Consider the following 23,835-nt stretch of genomic DNA (forward strand, 5'->3'; position numbering starts at 1 on the left):
GGGCCTAGGTTAGAAGGAGTCTCCTGAAAACCTTGGCTCGCCACGGCCCATGGCAGTTAACGCCGATTGAATGCACTTGGAGAGGCTGGAAGAAATATCTGTACAACCCGTCACCTTCCCTCCCCAGTAAAAGCTGAATCCTCATGGCAGATCCAGGAGGTGGATGCACAGAGCTGCCTCAGTATCTCCTTTAGAACCCGATATGGCTATTTCTAAGGATTGCCTAACGCCCTCTGGACACCTGAAGCCTCTGGAGAGCGAGATATTACAACACACACATGCACAACACACACTCGTGCACATACACTTGTACCCTCTGGGGAAGCTCTTAGCCTACCATCTCTAGCCAGAGCCCAGAACTGGAGGTCGTAATGGCCTCTCCCTGTGTAATGGCCGACCACAATCTCAGGGGAACAACAGCTACTGCCTGCATTTCTAAACTTTTACCAGCTTCCTTTCATGCCAAGGAGAAACTAGGAACAAGAACACAGTAACATGATCCCCAATTAGCATAAAATAAAAACAACCCAGCCATGTTTTCCATGGGCTTTTCCAGCCTCAAATGAAATGCACGAAGCAGGGAGGAAGAGATAAAAACACAGGCATGGAACAATAAATATATGTACTGTCTGTGTATGTACAGCCATGCACCCTGACCCAAATGAGTCTCTGTCTCTAGGAAAACCAAGCAGTCAGATGTAGAAATCCGAGAATTTTCCCTTTCCAAAGTGCAGTGTGTATACAGACAGGAAGGGACAGTGTCCTGATGACTCAGTAGGGAAGGGGTTAAGTTCTCAGCCATCCCGTTCTAAAGTGATTTATGATGATGTGCAGTGTTTCAAAACTGCCCCACCCCACCCCAAAGAACAGCCCCCCTCTCTCCCTCCCAGTCCAGGCTCACCGCTCACCATGCTGAAATGGGAAGGAGGCAGTGTTTTGCTGATCTGTTAAATTCTTAGTGAAGTTTCCTTGATTTCCAGTGGCTGCTGTTGTTTGAGTTTGGTTTGGATCAAAACTGAGGTTGTCCTGGCATTTCTGGGACTGAATCCAGGCAAGAGGAAGGAGAAAAAGGAGAAGGAATAGTGGAGAGGAAAAGGTGGGAAGAAATAAAGGGAGGAGAAAAGCGTAAGGAAAAGAAAAAAGCACTTTTTCAACATCACATTCCTGTGTTTTCCCTCAGCCTGGAAAACATATTAATCCCAGTGCTTTTACGCTCGGAAACAAAGGGACTAAGCCAGACTGTGGGGGAAAGGGTGATAAGAAGGATCCTGGAACTCGAAAAAGAGAAAGAGCGAGATTCAGAAATCGCTGGGGCTCCACTTTAAGGGGCGTCCAGTGCTGTCGGCCGGGGGATTGGCACACAGACACACAAGCCCGAGCAGAAGCTGCAGACAAATGGAGATGCAAAGACTTAAAAGGACAGCTCCTTTCACCTCATTCTACTTGTCAAGAAGGTAAAAGGGCACAGAGAGAAAGAAAAGAAGACAGCTCAGCCCTCAGGTCCGGACAGGCGGTGGGCTGCGTGCGGCTTTGGGAGCCGGAGCTGCAGCACACCCCTTTGTATCGGCCAGCCTCGCAAAGGAGAAAGAGAGTTGGGAGGAAAAGTATTTCATCTAGGAACTGTCCTGGGAGCCCTCTTCAGATTGCTTTTTAAAGCCTCCGCATTCCATCTCCATGAGCCACCATGTAAGTGTGAGATCCTGCTTGTCTTTGCTGTGTTTGTTTGTTTCTTTGTCGCTTATCTGAAGAACTGAAATGGGAATGTTGTCATAATTAATGTGCTCAGTGTGCCTTTTCTCTGGAGCATCAGACAGTCAGCTGAAACAGAGCAAGCATGCTGAATGGAGAACTGAGTTGGGCTTCCTACTTAATGTAACCATCTCTGCTAAGCACTGACAAATTACAGGGACTTAAAAGCAACAGGATCTCATCCGATTTTCCATTCCCTGACCTCCCTCCTTCTTCTTCTCTAACCACCCCTTCCCCCTCCCCTTGGCCAAGATAGAGAAAGAGATAATGCCCAGCTCTGTTTGCAATGAAATGATTTTCTTTCTTTCTTTTTCTCTCCGCCCTCCCCTTTCTGTCTCTTGACCCTGCTGCCTCCCCAAAGTGGACTGCACAATGACATGGAGAATGGGACCCGGTTTTACCATGCTGCTGGCATTGTGGCTGGTGTGCGGATCAGAACCCCAGGCGCACGCCACGAATAGAGGGAGCCACAGAGGGCAGAAAGCGCCTCTGTTTTCCCCTGTCCACAGAAGGCCAGCTCGGTTACTGAGGCACACCGGGAGGTCTCAGGGCCTTGAGAGAACCACCCTGAAAGAAGCAAACCTTCAGCCTCTCCAAAGAAGGAGGAGCGTACCGGTGCTGAGAGTGGCTCATGCCACGGCACCGCCAGCCTCGCTGGGCATCCACGAGGCCCCAGGGAGAACTGAGCAGAGACCAGCAGCCCGGAGCTCTCCCCGCGAGATGGTCCGAGATGAGGGGTCCTCAGCTCGGTCAAGAATGTTGCGCTTCCCGTCTGGGTCCAGCTCTCCCAACATCCTCGCCAGCTTCGCGGGGAAGAACAGGGTGTGGGTCATCTCGGCCCCCCACGCCTCGGAAGGCTACTACCGGCTCATGATGAGCCTGCTGAAGGACGACGTGTACTGTGAGCTGGCGGAAAGGCACATCCAGCAGATCGTGCTTTTCCACCAGGCGGGTGAGGAAGGAGGCAAGGTGCGGAGGATCACCAGCGAGGGCCGGGTCCTGGAGCAGCCGCTGGACCCCAGCCTCATCCCAAAGCTGATGAGCTTCTTGAAGCTGGAGAAGGGCAAGTTCGGCATGGTGCTGCTGAAGAAGACGCTGCAGGTCGAGGAGCGCTACCCTTACCCTGTCAGGCTGGAGGCCATGTACGAGATCATCGACCAGGGCCCCATCCGCCGGATAGAGAAGATCAGGCAGAAGGGTTTTGTGCAAAAATGTAAGGCCTCGGGGGTAGAGGGCCAGGTGGTGCTGGAGGGGAACAACGGCGGAGAGGCGGGAAGGCCAGGCCTGAGCGGTGAGAAGAGGAAAGAGGAGCAGAGGAGAGCACAAGTGCCACCAACCAGGGAGAGTCGGGTGAAGGTGCTGAGAAAACCCGCCACCCCTGCGGGGGCCCCTCCCCCACCTCCTCCCACCCCCCGGGCCACCACCCTGCCTCCTGCTCCTGTCACAGCAGTGACTCGGAGCATCTCTCGCGTGGTGACAGTAGCTGCAAGACCTGCAACCACCACAGCCTTCCCGACCACCCAGAGGCCCTGGACCCCCCGGGGGCACTCTTCCTCAGACCCCCACAGGCTCCCCGCCGCAGCTGAGGTGACCCCTGGCAGGGGGCCCGTGGCCTCTGAGCACCTGTACCCCCCACCCAGGAAAGAGCAGCCCAGGGAGAGGCCGCAGACCACCAGGAGGCCCAGCAAGGCCACCAGCTTCGAGGGCTTCACGGCTGCCCCTCCCACCACCCGCGCGGAGCCCAGCAGCCGGGCGGGCGCCGGCCGCTGGCGGGACAACCGCACGGACAGGTGGGAGCCTGGCCCCCGGGACCCAAACCTGGTGCCCGGTCCTCACAAGCCGGCGAAGGGGAGACCTCCCAAAAAGAAAGCCCAGGACAAAATTCTTAGCAATGAGTACGAGGACAAGTATGGCCTCAGCCGGCCGACCGCCTCTCAGCTGGAGGAGGAGCTGCAGGTGGGGCATGTCTCCCCCAAAAAAGCCAAGGAGTCCAAAAAGCACGACAAGCTTGAGAAACCCGAGAAGGAGAAGAAAAAAAAGGTGAAGAGTGAGAAAGCAGACAAGTTACTCAAGAGTGAAAAGCAGGCGAAGAAGGACAAGGCAGAGAAAAAGAGCAGGCAGGAGAAGGAGAAGAACAAGAAAAAGCTGGGGCGAACGGAGCAGGATGGCCACCTGAAACCCACAAAACATTTCACGCAGAGTCCCAGGAAGTCGGCGACCGACCTGCTGGGGCCCTTTGAAGGCAAACGAAGGCTCCTTGTAAGTAATCTTCTCCCTGGCGGTGTTCTGTGGGCTGGGGCAGTGTTACAGTTTGGTGTGTTATTTTTTTCTAAAATCACGTTGTTGGACGGCAGGCTGTGGCCAAACGGGTTCTCTGTTAGGAAGATCAGGAGGTTTGTCAAGGAAGGGCAACCAGGCCAGTAGCTCCTTTTGGTTTAGATTTTCTACGAACCTCTATCCACACAGACCCATGGCCCTAAGTACAGAGTCAATGGCTGGGGGATCTCAGTCATGAGCCCGGGGAAGCACCTGTACTCAGCTTCTTCCAAACCCATCAGACCTATCCCCACCTTCCTGCTCTCTTCCATAGGACAGTTCTAGATACATCTCCCTTTTGCCAAGTTGGAAGAATAAAAGAAGAATAAAAGAGTTCCTTAAATGGAATGCATTGATTGCGGTCACAACTTAGGAAAAGGGTTTCTCTCTGCATGAGCTTAAAAACTAGAAGCATGTGTTTGGGTAAATGGCAAGTGTCCTCCTTTCCCCCCTAATTAGGTCTATATCAACAATAGGAAGACTCAAGGGGGAAATTAGGGCAGCCTGGGTGGGGAGTGGGTATGAATGGGAATCGGGAGGCGTCCTTGTTGGTCTGCCCTCATAAACAGCCTTTTAAAACCAGCTGGCTAAAATCTTCTCCCCTAAAGGCTGCCTCCCCCACGACTGCCCAGCTACCGGTAAGAAGCAAAAAGAGTACAGTGTGGGAACTGGGTTAATTGCTCCAAGTTCTAATACCTTAGAGACACATCTGAATTTGGAGTCAAGATGTCATGTCAGTTTCTCCCGGGCCTCTAGAACGTGTGTGGGGGGTGGGGGGAGGGGAGACAAGCAGTCTTCTGTGCTTCTGAGTGGTTGTGGTTCTGAGTGTCCTGAGTATTGAGCGAGTCACAGGTCCATCTCAGTAACTTTTGGTCATTCCTTGCCACCGTCTGAAGAATGATACCAGAATCTAGTCAGAGGCAAGAGGGCTTTGGACAGGATTAAGGACCATCTTAAATGTACCAGCAATTCTCATCAGTGCTGAGAATGGCTCCTCTTCTCTCAGTGTCTCCTTGCCCCTATTTTATTGCCCTTCCAAGATTTTGCCCCTAGCTTCTTAATGCTACGTCTTCCTCTAGGCTGTTAGGAGGAAACATGATGCAGTTAATTCAGAGAAAAAGATCATTAAGTTAATGTTGGGTAACCTGAATCAGGAATAATTCTTTCAGCTAACTGGGTGGGAGGGAGCTGTCTCATGCCATTGAGGACAGCATCTATCCTGCTGAAGACACAAGGTGACTCATGCCCTGCATTCCTTCCACCCAAAGAGCCAGACACTCTTCTCTCAAGGCATCTCTTAGAGGGTCTTCAAGTTTTTCAAACTAAATGTGGATTAATGATCTGAGCAAAGGGATTCTGGTGTCTATCTTTAGTGGTTTCAAAACATTAAATGTGCTTTTGCAATGTTATTCAGAGCAGAGTCCCTGGTGATGTTTATCACGGGTGGGGCACGTGCCCACATTCTCTCAGCTGTTCCATCCATAGTATATCTAGGTATTAGAACAAAACCTGAGTTTTGGTTGGTCCTATAGGTTCATGTGTGTGTGTCTTGTTATATAGTTTTTGTGTGTCGTTACTCATTTTTAATCAGAGCCTTAAAGTAACTATATAAACTCAGGTTAGCAAAGGATAGGCTGGCTGTTAGAGTAGTTTAACAGCTGGGTGGTTATTCCCAGAGTATATAGGTTTAAATGGGAATGTTCCAGTCAGAACCAAAAGAATCACTGATTTCAGAGTAGAACGCTACCTGGTACAGAACCTGCGGGGGAAAACTGTTTTCTTTGGGGGTATGGGAAAGTGTTAGTAGCATGCGCTAATGCTCTCTTTCTGAGGACCTGGGACTTTGTCCAGCCTGCTAAAGCGCATCACCCAACCCTGGCCATTTGGCCAGCAGGGCAGGCATAGTGTCCCTCGTGGGCAGTATTTAACCAGGGGGGAAATAATCGTGGGTAAAATGTCAGGGTTGCAATTGTGCACCCATCTGGCAAATACGTCCACTGCCTCCAGCTTGGGAGTCAAAAGAAAGAGGTTTTCATTCTATATCCCTGATATGAGTCATGCCTTTCATTTCTCTCTCTTTCTCTCCACTGCCTTAGTCAGGGATTTGAAAGCCCGGCTGGGTCTTTTCTGCTTTTAACAGTATCCCTGATCGTAAATTCCTAGCGAATGAAACTCAAACGACAGCTTCTGCTGATGTCATGTGAGGCAAAACAGAAACCAGCTGGGATTGCTCATGGCAGTGTTGTTCTTCGGGGTTGCACAGAGAACCAGGATTGTTATTAGAAAGGAAAGTGTCAACAGGAGGCATTTCAGCCTTGTATTTCAGTCCCAGGTGTGCCCAGCTGATGATCACATCAGAACTGTGTTCTCCCAAGAGCTAATAATGTCTCAAATAAGAATGGATTAGAAAGACATGATAAAAGAAACAACATAAAGTCAAAAGACGGAGAGAAAAGAGTCCTTTTCACCAGACAGAGAGGAGACCCGTGTGTCTGGGTGAAAGACTTTGCTGGTGCCATTTATCTTTTTTCCATTCGTTTTTCCTGTCAAACATGGCTGATGTTATTCAGGAAGTTTCGGTAATTCAATTAATATTCATTAAGGCTGAGCGGCCTCCAAGCTGTTAAAGTACAGCTGACAGCATAGCCCTCCAACTGGCCTCAACCGAACCCAGTGCGCTCAAACTGAAATGAGGTTTGCATTCCAAGAAACTGTGCAGGTCTTTTAGCTCACCTTCCCAGGTTTTCAGTAACCTGGTGCCCAGCTACAGTTAACCTGGTGCTTTGCGTTTATTTATATCATTCTTTAGATGTGAAAACATCACATAACCGCTACTTAACTATTTAGAGAAGCACTGGCAGCGATGGTGTAGGTTATGGTTGGGTGAACAGCATCCTAGTGGTCTTCCAAAGAGCTGTAGGTAGAGCCAGGTGTCCTACTCTTAGCCCAGAGGTCAAGCTTCCAAACCCTCTGCCTCTCAACCTGTCAACCAAAAGGGGCACATCCTGCAAAGTGCTTTGCTGAGACTGTGGATTAATTTTCACAACAATCCCATGAGGAAGGACTACTTAACTCCATTTACAGAGGAGGCAACAGAAGCTTGGACAAGTTGAGAAGTTTCCCAAGGTGTATGGTTAATATGTGACAAAGCCAGAATTAGAACTGAGGTCTGTTTGATTTTAAAATTCAGGTCGAGACACTTCCCCGTTCTGCGTTCCCGTGGGTGTGAGCTTACTGTGGGCATATGCCGAGAAGGGAAGGGGAAACTGAGAAATGAACCTGTTAGTAAAACAGATATTTTAAAATTCATTTCCAACCTTGAATTACTCGTATGAATGGTAAGATACACCAATTGTCAACATTTTGTGTTGGGCACCAATGTAGAGCTTCGGCTGTTAATACCTAGCGAGTCCTTTGCACTTCAGCTCACTGGCTTTCCACACAGTCCGTGGAGAACAATAGATTGAATCCCAGTTAACCTAATCCCTCAGACTGGTTGGTGTAGGTTTGGGGGTGACAACAGTGAGATTACGATGAGCTGTTTATCACTAAAACATTGGACTCTGTGGAGTACAGCTGAAAAGCCATCATGTTGTGCCCTGAGATTTACCAACCTGCCAATGAACAAGAGGCCTCATCATGCGGAAGTACATAGATTCAAGTTCAAGTTTAAGCATTCTTTGGAGACTGAATCTCCTGTAATTCAAGTATTTTTAACCTTACCTCAGAGATTTGAATATTGAGACAACAACATACTTATTTGGTTTAATTTTAGAAAAGGATATAAAGCTCCGGTTTACTAAGGCAGACTACCAGGTGGAATGTATTTCTCAGAATCCTGTAAAAATCTAGTGTTTTGAGCTTAACACAGTATTTGGAATAAGCTGAGATTTAACATATCTTCCCCCTAGCATCTTCCCATTCCTGTTTGCGCCCTTTAACTTATGCAAACTGGCTTCATTATACTCTGAGGGTCCTTGTGCCAACACACCAGTTGGAACAGAAATATAAAAAAGAACACAGTTCTAAATTCCTGATACATGCCCTGATTTATCATCACCAAACTGGAAAGAGGCCAAGTGCCAGACAATGATGTTTACTGAGAAGTTCTAGAATGCTCTTTTTAGGAAGAGGGGACTGGAAATGGTTACCATTTTAAACACTGTTTGAAGTACTGCTGCACTAGAAAACAAATGGGAGGTAGATGTCAAAACGCAGGGAAAGAGTCGCTGAAATACGTTCCGGTGACCAGCCTCCCTTACTTTCTGTGCTGCAAACTCAAGGAGCAGATTGAACATAAGGGAGTGTCTTTACTAACGGTGTGTGGGCTGCATCTAGAGTTTCATAACCAGGGAACCACTCCTCTGGCTGGAATGATCTGTGTAACCTGAGGAACGTGGGCCAGCACTGTGCTCCTACTATCTGCATGGCAGTGGTGGGACTGGGGCTTCAGTGCCTTGAAGAATGGATACTCTAGTTGCAGAGATGTGACATAAACATAAAACAAAATGGTAAACCAAGGAAATACATAAATTTCAGGTGAGCCATGCAGGCAATAAGAACAGTAATTAAAAGGAGAAAGTGATCATTATAGGCTAGAAGACGCTTTCAGGAGAATGCTGCATTTGAAGAATGACTCAGATGCTGATAAGGTAGAAGGGTGGGGAGGACTTTCTGGGTGAGAAGGGTGACGTGGGTGAAGGCAGACAAAGGAACATGAGTGAATTATTGTAGAGAGGCAACATACATCTATGATGCTCTGGTGTATATATATATATCCATATATATATATCCTAATATATATATATCCTAATATATATGCTTGATTCTCACTACTTTATGAGTTTGCGGGGAAGTTTTTCCATTGTAAAGATGCGAAAGCTAAGGTTCAGAAGGTTAAGCGGCCTTGTTGAGGTTACAAAGTAGCCAGGGGCTGAACTAGGGCTAAAATGCAGACCTTCCAATTTTGACTGCAATCACCCTTTCTCTGTGCCACTTTGCACAGATTCCTCTCATTTCACAATTGAGGCTGGTCTGGCTACAGGGTGAAGAGGTCACGTAAGGGAGGAGTGGGAGGAGTAGGAGTAGCAAGCGAGAGCCTGAGGCCAGGCTGTGGAGGGATTGGAAGCTGGGAAATGAGTCATGCTAAATGTCACCTCACGGGTGGGTTAAGGCTTCCTTGGGCAGCGGGCCTGAGGTGAAAGTAAACATCAGAGCCCTTTATTTATTTAAGTGCAGCTCCCACTGGGTATCCACGGCCTCAGGCTACTGTGTTCAGAGATACAGAGGAGAAGCTGCCAGGCAAGGGAGAATGAGGTTCTATATGGTTACGTATTCTCTGAAATTCTCAATTATGCACAAGAGTGAGAAAAAGACCAGAGGAGGCTTTGAGGACTCTTAAAATCCTGTCATCCTGTCGTATCAGGGTCTGTCCGGGGACCATAGGGGCCATGACTGGGATGGAGTCTGTGTATGGATCTGAAGTTACAGAGGCAGGTAATTATCAGTCATCTAGCAGATATTCTAAATATGGGTCTGTCCTTCATTTAGGACAGGGAGTGCAAAATCATTACTAGTAAATCTTACCTTTGTTTTTTGTTTTTTACTATTTTGTGTTCTCACTTAAACATTTGTTTTATTTATTTCAAAATAGTGTACCTGGGAGCCAAAAAAAAAAAAAAGCCAGAAAGAAAAACCTAAAACATACCAACTAAAAACAAAACTCCTGGATATAGACCACCATCAAAACCTAAAGAAATATTTTCAAATGTGATGTAGCTAATTAAAAAACTAACAAACAAAGCAAAAATACCATCACTATATCTTTTTATAGCCACCTTTAATCTTTTTTATTTCTAAAACAAACATTTCCTACCCACCCTGTCCATCTGAAGAGGCATATAAACACCAAATCAAAAATAGATTAAATCATGTCTACTTAAAATAACAATCTGAGAAAAAACAACAACTTCATCTCGGAAAAATCTTTGTTAATGTTCCACTCAAAGACTATTGAACTCATTTTGATTTCCATGAAGGATAGTACTTTGTCAAACACAGAGAACTGGTAGAAGAGAAAGCCTGCAGGCGGCAATAAACACATCTCTGACAGAGCAAAATCAACAGCAGGATGAGCTGGGACCAGAGTTATGACCATTTTGATAAAATATTTGATAAAGAGCTTAACAACATGGTGACTTCCCCTCTGCAAAATGCCAAGCTAATAGCCACAAAGCTCAGAAATATTTTATAAGTTTAGATAGATAAGTAGAAAAGTGGCTGATAAATTTGAATTGGTTAAATGAAAGAAACCGTATAAATGGTGATCCGGTGGTTAGGACACGGCTGGTTCAATCCTGGCCTCTGAGTTAATGATGAGCCTGCAAAGGGTGAGTTGACAGTGTTTACTGCAGACATTCCTAGCGAGCTGTTTGGGGTTAGAGAGATCAGCGAAGACCTGGTCATCATCAGCATAAAATGTCATGTCCTTCCACCTCCAGGGTGAACAGCACATGCCCACACACTCGTGGACTGTGGTACACAGTTCTGGTTCTGCTCAGGAAGTACCTGCTAGAATTGGAGAAGGCTTGGGAAAGGGCAACAGAAATAATCACCAGAGTAGAAAGGCTTTTATATCTGGCTGGATTAAGTCATTGAGGCATTCTTAGGGAGAGGGTTCAAGAGGAGCCCTAAAAAATAAGAATGCCCTCATTTTATCCAAAATAATGAAATATATGTTTTCCCAGATAGCTGATGACTAAAGCATCTCTTTCTATTGCTCTACCTTCTTTTTCCCCAGAAGTCAGGGGTTCAAATTGAGTGTGAGAGACACAGAGGCTAGGTGAAAAATACCAGGTTTGAATTGGAGAGAAGGCTGAATTAAAAGAGTAAAATCCGTCCTGTTGGAGTACTCTAGCCTCAGAGACATCCACCACAAGCTCTGTGCAGGCCCAGTGTGACAATGACTATATTCTGTGACAATACTGGGCCAAAGGCCATCCTAAAAATTCTCTGCAAGGTGGCCCAATAAAAATTCTAAGCCATCGAATGTTCCATTGTGCCCAAGGCCTGTCTATGAAACAACCCTGTGAGACATGAAATAATAGCAGTAACTGCTGAATTTATGAATGTCCGAGCAGCCAATTAAGATAATGTAGATCCAACTAAGGGAAGAACTGGGAATTTCCTGGTGGTCCAGTGGTTAATACTCTGCGCATCCACTGCAGGGGGCACAGGTTGGATCCCTGGTTGGGAAACTAAGATCCTGCATGCTGTGTAGCCAAAACAAAAACAAAAACAAAAAAACAACAAAACCAAAGCAAAAAACAAAAAACAGTCATTTAAAAAATAAAGGAAGAGAGTGTTCATTGAACAATTATTACATGCCAAGTATCACGTAATGCTTACAACAGCCTTGCGAAAGAAGAATTCCTGTGCAGAGTTCACAAATGAGAAAACCAAGACACATGGAGACTGGTAATGAAGGCAAATAATAGTGGAAATGAAAGCTCTAAGCTGTCTGAAGTCACTTTAAAAAAAACCTTTCCAAATGGTCTCTTTTGGCCTTAATGATGCTAACTATCCAACAAAACAATCTAGTTTCTTTAGTGGAGGTGTCAGCCACTACCAGCCCTCTATTCCAAATCACCCCTTTGGCTTTTGCCTCAGTGTGAAACTATCGCTGTGAGTTAATATTTTCTTGCTTTCACCCTCCTGCAGCTGATCACCACTCCCAAGGCTGAGAACAACATGTATGTGCAGCAGCGAGATGAGTATCTGGAGAGTTTCTGCAAGATGGCCACCAGGAAGGTCTCTGTGATCACCATCTTTGGCCCTGTCAACAACAGCAGCATGAAAATCGACCACTTCCAGCTAGGTTCTCTGAGACACTTTCATTGTTATATTATTGCTTTCCTCTTAGCGAAGGTGGCGCACGCCTTATGAGAGAGGTCGGTGGTTAAACCAAAGGAAAATTCAGGTTTCAGGAGGGTTCTTTCCTTGTGGTAACAAAGATCAGTCTGCCTAATTACTTATATAGAACCATTCTGGATGGTTCTGGTTTGGTTTAAGTTTGGGGCGCTTTAAAATGAAAAGTATGCAAGCGCTGTATGGTTTGAAAGTCAGTAAGATGGAGGAAGATGAGAGAAGTAATACAGTGTGTGTGTGTGTTGGGGGGGGGGGGGGGGCAAGCCAGAGAGGTATTCTGACACTTTCTTCTGGATCCTGAGTCTTCTCACCTGTGAGCAGCACCATCTGAATCTCCAGCAGCCTTTATGCTGCAGATGGGGTCCTGCAGACCCTTGGCGGTCCTTGACTCTGGCCCGTCTTGGGGGGGGGGGGATAAGCTGGGGCTGAGAGAAGCTGTGAAGCTAAATGAAAAGTCACTGGAAATGCAGACTGAATGGCGCCCACGTCCTTTTGGAAAGCAGAGGAATTTGGCTGAATGTAGAGTTTTCACAATTTTTCATATTAATGATGCGTGTGAGGTGTACAGCTCAGCGTTGGGCAGCTGAGGTCTAACTCACTGCGGTCCTCAGGGGAACATGGCAAGACTTACTGTGAGTAGTTACGCCTCATGGTCAAAAGCCCCAGATCTGCCCCACCCAGTTTTTCTTAGTAACTATTACATCTCTAGAGCTTTATTTAAAAAAAAAAAAAGAAAAACAACTTTTTTTCTTACATGGTTTCTCTACTTTTGTCTATTGTTGTTTCAGCTATAATGAAAATCCTTCTTCTCGTACCATTTGCATATCCTGCATATTTTTCATAAAATATATTTCATCAGAAAGCATATAAAACATACTTTTTCCATCAGTTAACATTTTTTTTTTTGGCCACACTGTGGCATGTGGGGTCTTAGTTCCCCGGCCAGGGATTGAACCTGCGCCCCCTGCAGGGGAAGCGTGGAGTCGTAACCACTGGACCGCCAGGGAAGTCCCTCCATTAATTAACATTTAACTTTATTATATATAACATGTTACATCACAGATTTTTCTGTCACATGAACTTGGTATCCTTGAGCACATATGAGTGGTAATTATGTCGTGATAATATCAATTTGGTTTTAATATAGTCTAGCTTTCTAAATCATATGTTTTATTGTGGTAAAAACACTTAGCGTGAGATCTAGCCTCTTAATTTTTAAGTGCACAATACAGTATTGTTTACTCTAGGTACAGTGTTGGCCAGCAGGTCTCCCAGCTTTATTTGGGTTTGAAGTCTCAGTTATGCATTCTCTATTTTTATTAGCTCACTTTCCCCTGAGATAGTCCTAAAGGCAAATAATTAGCATCCTTTCCAATGTCTTGTCATAAATCATTGTGGATCAGTGATTGATTTGTGGACATTTATCCCTGTGCTATGTGTATGTTTGGGAGGGAGAACAAAAAGAGACTGAGAGAGAGCGAATACTTACCATCAGCAACAATAATCATACAAACAAAGACACGAAAGTTCTAGAGGTAAACAAAGAGGTTCAAACCCACAGTCACGATGTATTTGTTGTGGGACCTTGGGCAAGTTATGTCCTAAGTCTCAGCGTAGAATATAGTTATATCCATTTCACAGGTGATGGTGAGGACTTAATAAGAAATTATCTGTAAGCACCTGTCATGTAATGAGTACTGTCATTGTGGTCCTCACCACTGTGTGATCCGGCAGGCATCTGGGGATCAATGAGCTGTCACAGAGACTAGAGCATCTATAATTGAAAAATACTTGTAATTGATTTCTGCTAATTACACAGTGTTGACAGGGAACCCTTACAACTGCTCCTCAGGGTCAGGCTGCATTACTACTCTTGGTGACAAAACTGAAGCCCAACAAACCAATGCTACAAAGCTACATATTCAGTGGTTAACTGGGAGTCAACCCTTGGCTTCCTGAATTTTCAAATAGTAGCATGAGCGAGCGAGTTTGGTTATAATCCAGACGTCTAGAGAGGAAGTAGGTGTTCAATCCAGTACAGAAACATGCTGGCTGGTGATGAAAGCCTTCCTCCGCCAGGTGTTCCCAGTGTCAAATGTGTTACCCAGAAACTCACACAAAGGATTGTCATTCCTTATTTCAGAGAAGTTTGGAAAAATCATTATATCTTCCGTCTCAACCTCTATATCGTCCTAACTGTTACAAGCATCTGGTACTGCCTTGGCAAAATTTTAATATTAATCCTGCTGTCTTTTAAACATCTGGATTGAATATGAACTGTAGAGGACTGAGATTTTCTTTTCTGCCCCATTAGAAATCAGGTATTGTGATTTGGGTGTTTGCCACTCACTGAATGGCAGCTTGGATGTGATGTGGGGGCCTTTTATTTTGTTCCTCACCTAGTTCCTGGAAGGCCTTTCTCTTCTTGTGTCCTGTCCCAGGTTACCCTTATGGGAAGGGCTGTAGTACTTTTAGCCAAGACTGGGAGTCAGCCATGGGAAAATAGCAATTGGCATGCTCCATGGTCTCAGTGAACCGATCTCCAGCCTTGACCGATTTTTAGCTGGAAACCTGTCAGATGGCCTCACTTTCCTTCAAAAGAAATCACGCATTCTCTATTCTTCCAGACTTTTACTGGGCCTTAAAAACAGAGGCCCACTTCCAACGACAGGGTGGGCTGTACTCACCAGCTGGTCCATCTTGCTCAATGTATTTGAATTATAGATGATGGACCTGCAAACCCCAGGAAACTTACTTTAAGGTTTTAGTCATTAGCCTAACAACAGTTATTCATGCTTGAGCAAATCCGAGTGCAGAATAAGCCCATCTGGTTTTGCCAGCCCAGAGGCTATTATACGTGAGGGTTTAGAATGACCTAACACAAAAAGAAAATAGAAACAAAAAATAAATAAAATTTAAAAAAAAACAAAGACAAAAAATAGAATGACCTAACACGTAAAGGCATCCTTAATTGTCAGAGATACTTAAAATATCAATCTAAGATAGGAGTATTGGTGTCTATGTTAAGAGGATGAATTATAGACAGAGTTTGTCAGATGGGAAAGAGTTGCTGGCTAAAGGCATCTTATTGCAGAATGAAAAGAGACGTGGGAGGAAAACACAGCAAGCATGTATATACATATTTCTGTGCTTAGCAAAATGTAGAGATGAAAAATATTTTGACACTGGTATTGATCACCAAATTGTAAGTGCTAGAACATAGGACATTTTTATGGGGCAAGGGCAGTTTTTTGATGGCTCCTTTCGAAGGAATTAAAAAAGGGAGGTAGAAGAGTTGATGGAAGTGGAATGTGGCAACAAGGAGAGACCGTGTTGGTTCCTTATTCCTATGAGTAGGGGATTCCTGGGTGAATTTCTAAAACCACTTTCCTAAGTGGGACTGATAGAATACATTTCAGCCTAAAATACTTTGTCTTTGATCCTGTTGAAGAGAATTGTTCTTTGTGGACCACGCCACAGCCATCAGGATCCATAACAATGCAGAAACGCTGTTCTCCCCCAGGAGCACCTGAAAAATTGACCCTTTGCCCCAATTCCTCCCTTCTTCAGTGGTGACAATGCCTGGCAGCTGCTTTCTCTAGACCCAGCCACCCTGTGCTGGGAGACAAGGCTGAGGGAGTGATCAGATTTCCAGACACTGCCTGAGGTCTCCCTCTCTGTTTATTCAGTCTTTGATTATCAATTACTCTGTGCCCTAGAGGCTAGAGAGGCTGTCCCCCAGTCCAGTCATCCCATTCCACTGCCTCTAACATCAAGCCTTATCGGTGTCAAGATCAACCCCTGACAAGCAAGGGGTGAAAAACCCCTGATAAGGCCAGTGTATAAAACAAGTGCTTAAAGAATGTGGTGGAGGAATAAGCTCTTCCAGTTGCAGTTGTCACAGTATTGTATGTGTCACAGAATTCTGAAAAGGGGGTGGATTTAAAGGAGGGGCCTTGAAGCTGAGTAGATTGTTTTGATAGGTGATCACTCTATCAGAGGTACTTTTTGTTTTTATTCATTTTTTTTACACAAACGATACATTTTTTGGATTCCAGAGTCAAAGCTACATAAAAAGGCATACACAGACAAGTCTTACAACCCATTCCTGACCCTTTACCTTGTTACTCTTGCCCCCATAGGAATATTTATGATTTCTTGTTTATCCATTTAATGCTTCTTTGTGCAGACACAAAGAAGTTTAAGTACCTATATTCTTCTTCTCTCGCTCTCTTTTTTTTTTTTAAAGAGGAAAATGTTTTATTACCTTAGGTAGGAAAGCCCTTTTTTTTTAATTGAAGTATAGTTGATTTACAATGTTGTGTTAGTTCCAGAGGTACAGCAGAGTGAATATATATATATATATTTCAGATTCTTTTCTATATAGGTTATTACAAGATATTGAATATAATTCCCTATGCCATACAGTAGTTCTTTTTTATACAAACTATAGTATATATAGAGACTGCTTTGCATTTTGCTTTTTTCATTTAAATATATTTCCTGGAGATCTTTTCTTATGAATATATAGAGATCTTCCTCATTCTTTATTGTCATTGTGAGATTCTACCATAGTTTATTTAACCATTCCTCTTGTTGATGGACATTTGGATTGCTTTCAGCATATTATTATAAACAATTTTAAAATTAACCTTGTACACATGTCACTCTATGTATGTGAGTATATCTTCACAATAGATTCTGAGAAGTGAGATTGTTGGGCCAAATGGAAAGTGTACCTAGTTTTGGTAGATATCACCAAATTTCTCTCCATATAAGTTGCATCATATTGCAATCCCACTAGAAATGTGTAAGAATGTCTATCTCCCCAAACCTCATTTTCAGTATACTGTGATCAAATTTGTGAATGTTTTTAGCCAATGCGGTATGTGAAAAATGGTATCTTAGTATGACATAGTGTTGGGTTGCATTTCTCTTTTTATGAGTATGATTGAAGATCTTTTCATATGTTTCAAGATTATTTATGCTTTGTTTTTAGTATCCTGTGCTTATTTTTCTATTGGGTTGTTGGTCTTTTTAATCTCAGTTTATAGGTATTCTTTATAAATTAGGGTGAAAATTCAGATTCCCAGGTCCTCTCCCCACTCCAAGATACTGACGCAGTTTGGGGATGGGGTCCAGGAATCTGTTTGTAAAATGTTGCTCAAGTGATTCTGATTTAAGTTTGGTCTAGAGCAGAAGGTTGTGTGTAGGGCAGAAAGGAAGAGAGGGCTAGAAATGTAGATTGGCACCCGATTTTAGAGGATTTCAAATACCAGGACAAAGAATTCAAACTTTATTTGGTAAAGCACATGAAGTCACTAAAGATTTCTAAATTTATTTTTCAAATATATGTTTTTTTTTACAGTAAGTTTATTTTTATTTTATTAAAAAAATTTTTTGGCTGCGTTGGGTCTTCATTGCTGCACTCGGGCTTTCTCTAGTTGTGAGTGGGGGCTTCTCTTGTTGTGGAGCACGGGCTCTACACATGAGGGCTTCAGTAGTTGTGGCACATGGGCTCAGTAGTTGTGGCTCTCAGGCTCTAGAGTGCAGCCTCAGTAGTTGTGGCGCATGGACTTAGTTGCTCCGTGGCATGTGGGATCTTCCCAGACTAGGGATTGAACCCATGTCCCCTGCGTCAGAAGACAAATTCTTAACCACTGGGCCACCAGAGAAGTCCCTCAAATAAATTTTAAATAACTTTTAAGGTTTGGTAGTCAGTCTGTAGGACAGAAAAGCACCTGGCAGGACACATTCTTCATAGATAAGACAAATTGGCAAATTGGTCCTTTAGGGACCAAATGAGAGCAGCAGCTTTTGATCAGGAATGGCCAGGCTAGTCTCACTTATCCATTGAATTCAATCACTCATCCCACAATGGGGTGCTAGGCAGACAAATGACCCACTCACAGGGGAATAAAATTGGAGCAAGTGGTCAAGGACAAGTGGATCAAGTCATTTAAATTTATCTGCTTCCAATCAAAAGGAAGTAAATCCCATTAGCTGGAGGCCAAGATTATCCTAACTAAAATCATGTACTACAGAGTGCTCAGCAATCCTGGCAATAGTCTTGAGATAAAAGCAATTCAGCCTCTGCTGGAGTCTTTGTTTCCAGATTTATCCAAAACACAACCAAGAGATTTTTGGCCTGTACTGACTTCTTGAATAGGATAACTATATTTTAAATGCCTTATACGTATGTTTTATTTACATTGTACGTTACCCCAGGACAGAATTTATTAAGTTATGGTCATGCAGCACAGTCAGTGACACTCAAAAGACCAGAATGCCAAAGGAAAATAGCATTTATTACTCATGGGTCCCAGAGAGGAAACTGCAGCGTGCCTCACAAGGCCATGGGAGGAACACCAAGTTTTGGTCAGGAAGCAGAAGCCAGAGTGAGAGGAGAGAGCCTAGACCATGGCCTTTATTGGGGTTTCCATGGGTACAGCAAGGTGAGCTGGGTGAACAGCTGGATGGGCTACTTTGAACAATTTTGGTAGCACTGGGGCTGTAGGGTGGCCCTTAATTGCCTGCTACCTGGCCCTGAGACAATTGATTAAGGCAGAGGAATAGTGCCCCCCATGGGGTGTGAACCAGACAGATCTGGATTCAAGGGTTGTAATTTTAGCGTGCACTCCAGGTGTTCGTGATGAAGGTAGACAGTGAATCCTACTTTGAAAAACTGCAAGAGGAAACTGGGAAATTCTGTAGCAATGGCAGAGCTGAAGCGGTCCCAGGACATTGGAGGAATGACTTGAACTTAGGGATGAGAAGGAGGAGGAGAAGAAACCATGAATGTCACAGAGAGGCAGCAGTCACAGACAGAGGCTTCAGATACAGTGCCTGGCACACACAGTTGGTGTTTAATAAGTTGTAATTGGAGCTGAACTTTTCTGCAGTGTCATTGTTGTCTATAGTCAGACATGGAACCACAAATACAGGAAGAAATTTACTGCTACCTGAATTGGACCACTGACTTTTGGAGTTGGAGTTCTGAAAGGGTGGGAAACTAGGCAAGTGTTTCTCTTCTAGGGCCAGTCCTCATCAGCACACAGCAGAGTTCACCCTCCTTTCTGTCCCTCCTCAAAAATCTTGGGTCCAGAGGCAGCTTGTGTGGAATGACCACATCTTACCAAATGGATGTGCATCTGTGAATCATTTTAGCTGGATCAGGACCATGTGGACAATTTACAGGGTGTGTTCTAAAGAATGTTTGCTTTTAATCCCTGCCACCCTTGACAAGGACTAGAGAGTTCTGGCAGAACTTGGATAAATTTAATAAGAAGCTGCCAAATTTATGTTGCTTTTCCAGATTGAAGAGAACCTCTTGTTCATCTAGACCTGCTTTAGACAGAATGCAGAGCGTAACAGAGACCTGTGTCAGGAGTAAGTAGCTGGAGATGGGAGCTGGCCTCACGCATACCCTTCTCAGAATTCAGCCAGAGGTGGACTCTGTCTTGCTCTAGAGTTGCTCCCATCCTAGTTGAATCCAGTGTCCATCAGGGCTTTCATCATTTTCCTTTGGCGGATTCTTTCAGAGCAGACATTCACTAGGGTTGTAGATCTTTCTGTAGGTTGGGAGTGCAAAATATTTCCTTTATCATTTTTAGTTTGATCAAATCATTTCAGAAAATATTTTCATTGAAAGGAGAATCCAGGCTATGAAGTTGAGTTTTTTTTTTTTTTCCCCATATCTTAGTAGAATAAAGTTGGGGTTAAATCTTGGTCCTGGGTCATCTCTATCCTTGAGTGTGATGCATTTTGTGAAAGTAGAGAGAGCGCTGGATGGGAGTGAGGTCATATTACCTGAGTCTTAACCCGCACTCTTTTATTAACTAGCAATGTGAACTTGAGCAGATGCTCCCTTCGTGCTGCCTGTGATAGGTTGATTCTCTGGGAAGCACGCTCTGAGATTTGCATACAAGCGGTTAATGGGAAATATTCTCAGGAATAATGCCTGTGAGGGGAGGGGTGAGGGATAGAAAGTGACAGAGAATTTGAATGCAATTGGCCCTTTAGCGTTGTTCACTTTGAGGCAAAGGGGACAGCTGTTATATCTACTCCCTCCCTGACTGTAGCAACCACTGAATGTGGGCTGTCTCCTTGTAAGGGTGTGATTTGGGGAAAGGCAGCACTTTTCTAAGGAGAGCAATTTTCAGAGAGGGATTCGGCTGCTAACATTCACAGCAGCCTTAGTCCTGAAGGTAGGATCTGGCCAGCACGCCAGAGTCCACTACAATCTCTGTTTCATCCTTGGTAATGTGATCGGTTGGGCCAGATAATATCTATAGCTGTTATCTATTGCCACAGTAAGGCTATGCCACACGTCAGTGGCATGTGACATTAAACATTCATTTAGTCACCAGTCTGAAAGATTGAGCTGATTTAGGCTTGGCTTGGCTGGGCTTGCCCATGTGTTTGCAGTCAGCTGCCTGTTGGCTAGGTGGTTCTGCTGAACTTGGCTGGGCTTGCACACATGTTAGGGGTCAACTGGCTGTCAGTTGATCTGGGGTAGCCCTGGCTGGGATGAGACCAGAGTAACTTGGCTTGACTTATCCTCCACAAGGCTAGTATGGACATAGTCTCATGGCAATGGCAGAAGTAGCAGGAGTCCCAAATGTGCAGGCCATTTGTAGTGTCCATTTTTGTCACTTATGTGAACATTGGCTAACCCTGACCAAAGCAAATTATATAAATGAGCTCAGAATGAAGAGGTAGGACAGTTCCACCCATCCACCATAACAGGGAGCTACAGCTACTGGCCAGAGTGTACGTATAGAGGTGAGTGGAGAATTGGGACTGTGTTTGAAATCCTTTACAGTCTCCAATTTCCCTTCATCTCAGCCATCCAATGGTTTTTGTGACTTTGTCTGTTAGATAGATGTTAATGTTCTAATTTTGATTCTAATTAGGAACTTGAACTCTGTCCAGCTTACTTATCTCTGAATTCAGCACCCAGCACAGCTTAGGACACTGGCAGCAAATATTTTGTTCAATGAACAAAAACAGAAATGAATGCATGTTGCAGATGAAAAATAGCAATTCCTAGGTTCAAGATAAAATCCGGCTTGTAAAGTCTTAGAATCAGAACATTAGTTGTTAAGGACATTTACAAATCACTTTTTAGTGATTTGTAATAATAAATAATTTGTAATAATAAATTTGTAAATAATAAATCATGAAAACTTCATTATTATTATTATTGTTATTGTTATTAATCACAAAGTAAAATATGCTCCTTGTTAAAATTTAAATAATATAGACTTACATGGAGTAAACAATGAAAGTTTCTACCTCACCTCTTCCCACTCCCCAGAGGCAAGGATTGTTATCAGCTGTATGTTCTTCTGGACTTTTTCCTATACATATTCCCATATGGATGCATTTTCTTTTGCTTTATTTCCTTTTAACCAGGAATAACTCCATACTGTGCATTTTATTCTACAAGTTGCTGTTTTTATTCAAGGAGATATCCCGAACAAAAACCAACACCATGAACCTAGCAATTCTTTTAAATTAATTTATATTTTATTAATGAGAGCATTCTTTCTCCTCTCATTATGATCTGCTTGGGAGAATCAAGCTTTTTGTCTACATACTTTCAACAATCCTAGTCAAATAAACCAAAGTAATACTTTAATTGTAACTGCCCCCTTCATATCAATAAAAGAGTAATAGTCTGTGGTACTCAGCTGTATAACCTCTGTATCTGCAAAATTGTGTTTTTTTTCTACTGTAGTGCTATTCATTGGGTAGCAGTATTGATAATAACTGATAGATTCCCTTCTGTAATAGATCTGTTATCACATATTTGCTAACTAACTTTTGTACATTTTTTTTTAAATACAGGGGATTATTTTGCAGATAAAAAATTTAATAGGGTTGAGGGAAACACTGTGACCTGTATGGGAGGGAAGAAGTAAATAAAGCTGTCCTATCCTTTCCAGAATGTTCTCCAGACATAGTAATTTGCCATGTTCATACTTCCCATTAACCCAATGGCACCTTCAGGAACGATTCTGAATTACAATCATTTGCTTTTGGGGCTTGATATTTGAAGAAATACCTAACATTAAAAACTTCCATAAATTCGGTAACATTTTACTTAATATTGTATTTATTCACTGACAAGATGTATATTATGAACAGCTTGACTTTTTTTGGAGCCACATGACCACATGTGAACATAGGCTTTTTATTTTTCTCTATTGCAGTGACATAGGTCACTGAGTCCCAAAGTGATTCTCTCGTAAGAGGGAGGAGCAGACACTGATTTTAGACTTAAACAGATAAATAGCTAAAACTCAAATAAAATTTAAAATGAAATGAAAACTAACCAAAGAATCTGGGTCTGGTTCCCTGGTGAGTTAGGGTGATGACGCATTGCCAGAGTGAGTTGGCAATCTTCCTCTAGGGATGACTCAGGAGCTTTCCTCTCACACTGCTCCTTCTGATTCACGACCAGCAGGGTGGGCAGATATGGGGTTTGATCATCTTTAGAAGAGTGACTTTCAAAATGAGTTTATTCACTTGTTTCTATATTTATGTGTTCACTTTGGAAATGTGTGTTCAAACAAAATGTTGGTCGAATGTGTGCAACTCACGAAAGCTGTTCTAATTAACTTGGGATGGAGGCTCAGGGCCTCCACGCTTTGGTTTCCCGCTGACTTCTGTTTTGTCACACCCACATTCATATTTCTTCTGCCTTAAGATAATGAGAAACCTATGCGTGTGGTGGATGATGAGGACTTGGTAGACCAGCCTCTCATCCGCGAGCTGAGGAAGGAGTATGGAATGACCTACAATGACTTCTTCATGGTGCTCACAGACGTGGACCTGAGAGTCAAGGTACGGGTTCCTGTTCTGGATGGTGCAGTGACAACACTGCTTAAGACAGCAACTCAATTTGTTGTCAATGAGTCTATTATACATATAACTAAGCACAAATTATTTCATAAATGGGAAGGTTTTGAAATAGTCCGAATAGCTCCCGTTGTCCTGTAGAATTTGTGTCTAGAAATGTGGTCTATGGAAAATGTTGGATTGTGTAACCGCCTATGGCCCAGCTACTTGACTCAGACTAAATTCTTTTGTAACATCAAAGTCATGCATTCACCAGATACTTGTTGAATAGCTATGACGTGCCAGGCCCTGGTGATAAAATTAAAGAATATTTAGCTTCTGTTTTCAGAAAACCCAGATTTAACACAGGCCTACTTTGGAAGGGCCTTGGAGTTTACCTCCTGATCCAGCATGGGCAAGACAGTAGAGTTTTGTACCCACTTTCTTCCTATGATAGGGACAAAGTTTCTGAACCCTAAAAAACTGTGCCAGGTAGTCATAATAATAATAATACCTAACTTTACTGAGTGCTTTCTTTATGTCAGGCATTCACCTCAAATGTTTACAATCCTTATCTCAAACCCCTAAGATAAATAACAAGTATTATCATTGTTTCACAGAGGACAAACAGAGACCCAGGGTAGATAAATAACTTGCCTAAGTTCAGCCAGTTCGTGTTGGACTTCATACCCACGCGGGTTGACTCCAGAGCCCATGCTTACGTGAAAATCCTTAGGAAAGAGGCTGCCTGGGCTATTAGAATAGCTGATTCAACCCACAGTATTTTTCTGGGTCTGAAGCGAGATCCCTTTAATAATTCATTCGGCATTTTGTGTTGTGCCACCTCTAATGTGAGAGGTTGGACTAGATGATCCCTAAGGTCTCTGCCGGCTTTCACATTCCATGATTTACTAAATTCCCATTGAGGGCACAAGCTTCAAGCCATGTCCGGACTTCTCTCTCTGGCTTATGTTGATTCTGCTCAGCCAGCCCTCAAAT

The 23,835-nt window shown here is 43.8% G+C and overlaps 1 protein-coding gene across 1 annotated transcript in view; it reads left to right on the forward strand.

Moving 5' to 3' along the window:
* The first annotated feature begins 1,431 nt into the window (after positions 1-1,431).
* Positions 1,432-23,835, forward strand: part of CCDC80 (coiled-coil domain containing 80) — a 33,347-nt gene continuing 10,943 nt past the window's right edge. The window contains exons 1-4 of the mRNA XM_057696912.1: positions 1,432-1,686; positions 2,111-4,008; positions 11,785-11,941; positions 22,706-22,842. Coding sequence (XP_057552895.1) covers positions 2,122-4,008; positions 11,785-11,941; positions 22,706-22,842 — 2,181 coding nt within the window. The 5' untranslated portion in view covers positions 1,432-1,686; positions 2,111-2,121. The remainder of the gene's footprint in view (positions 1,687-2,110; positions 4,009-11,784; positions 11,942-22,705; positions 22,843-23,835) is intronic.

This window comes from Hippopotamus amphibius, chromosome 10 (assembly GCF_030028045.1).
Source record: "Hippopotamus amphibius kiboko isolate mHipAmp2 chromosome 10, mHipAmp2.hap2, whole genome shotgun sequence".
In the NCBI taxonomy this organism is placed as follows: Eukaryota; Metazoa; Chordata; class Mammalia; order Artiodactyla; family Hippopotamidae; genus Hippopotamus; species Hippopotamus amphibius.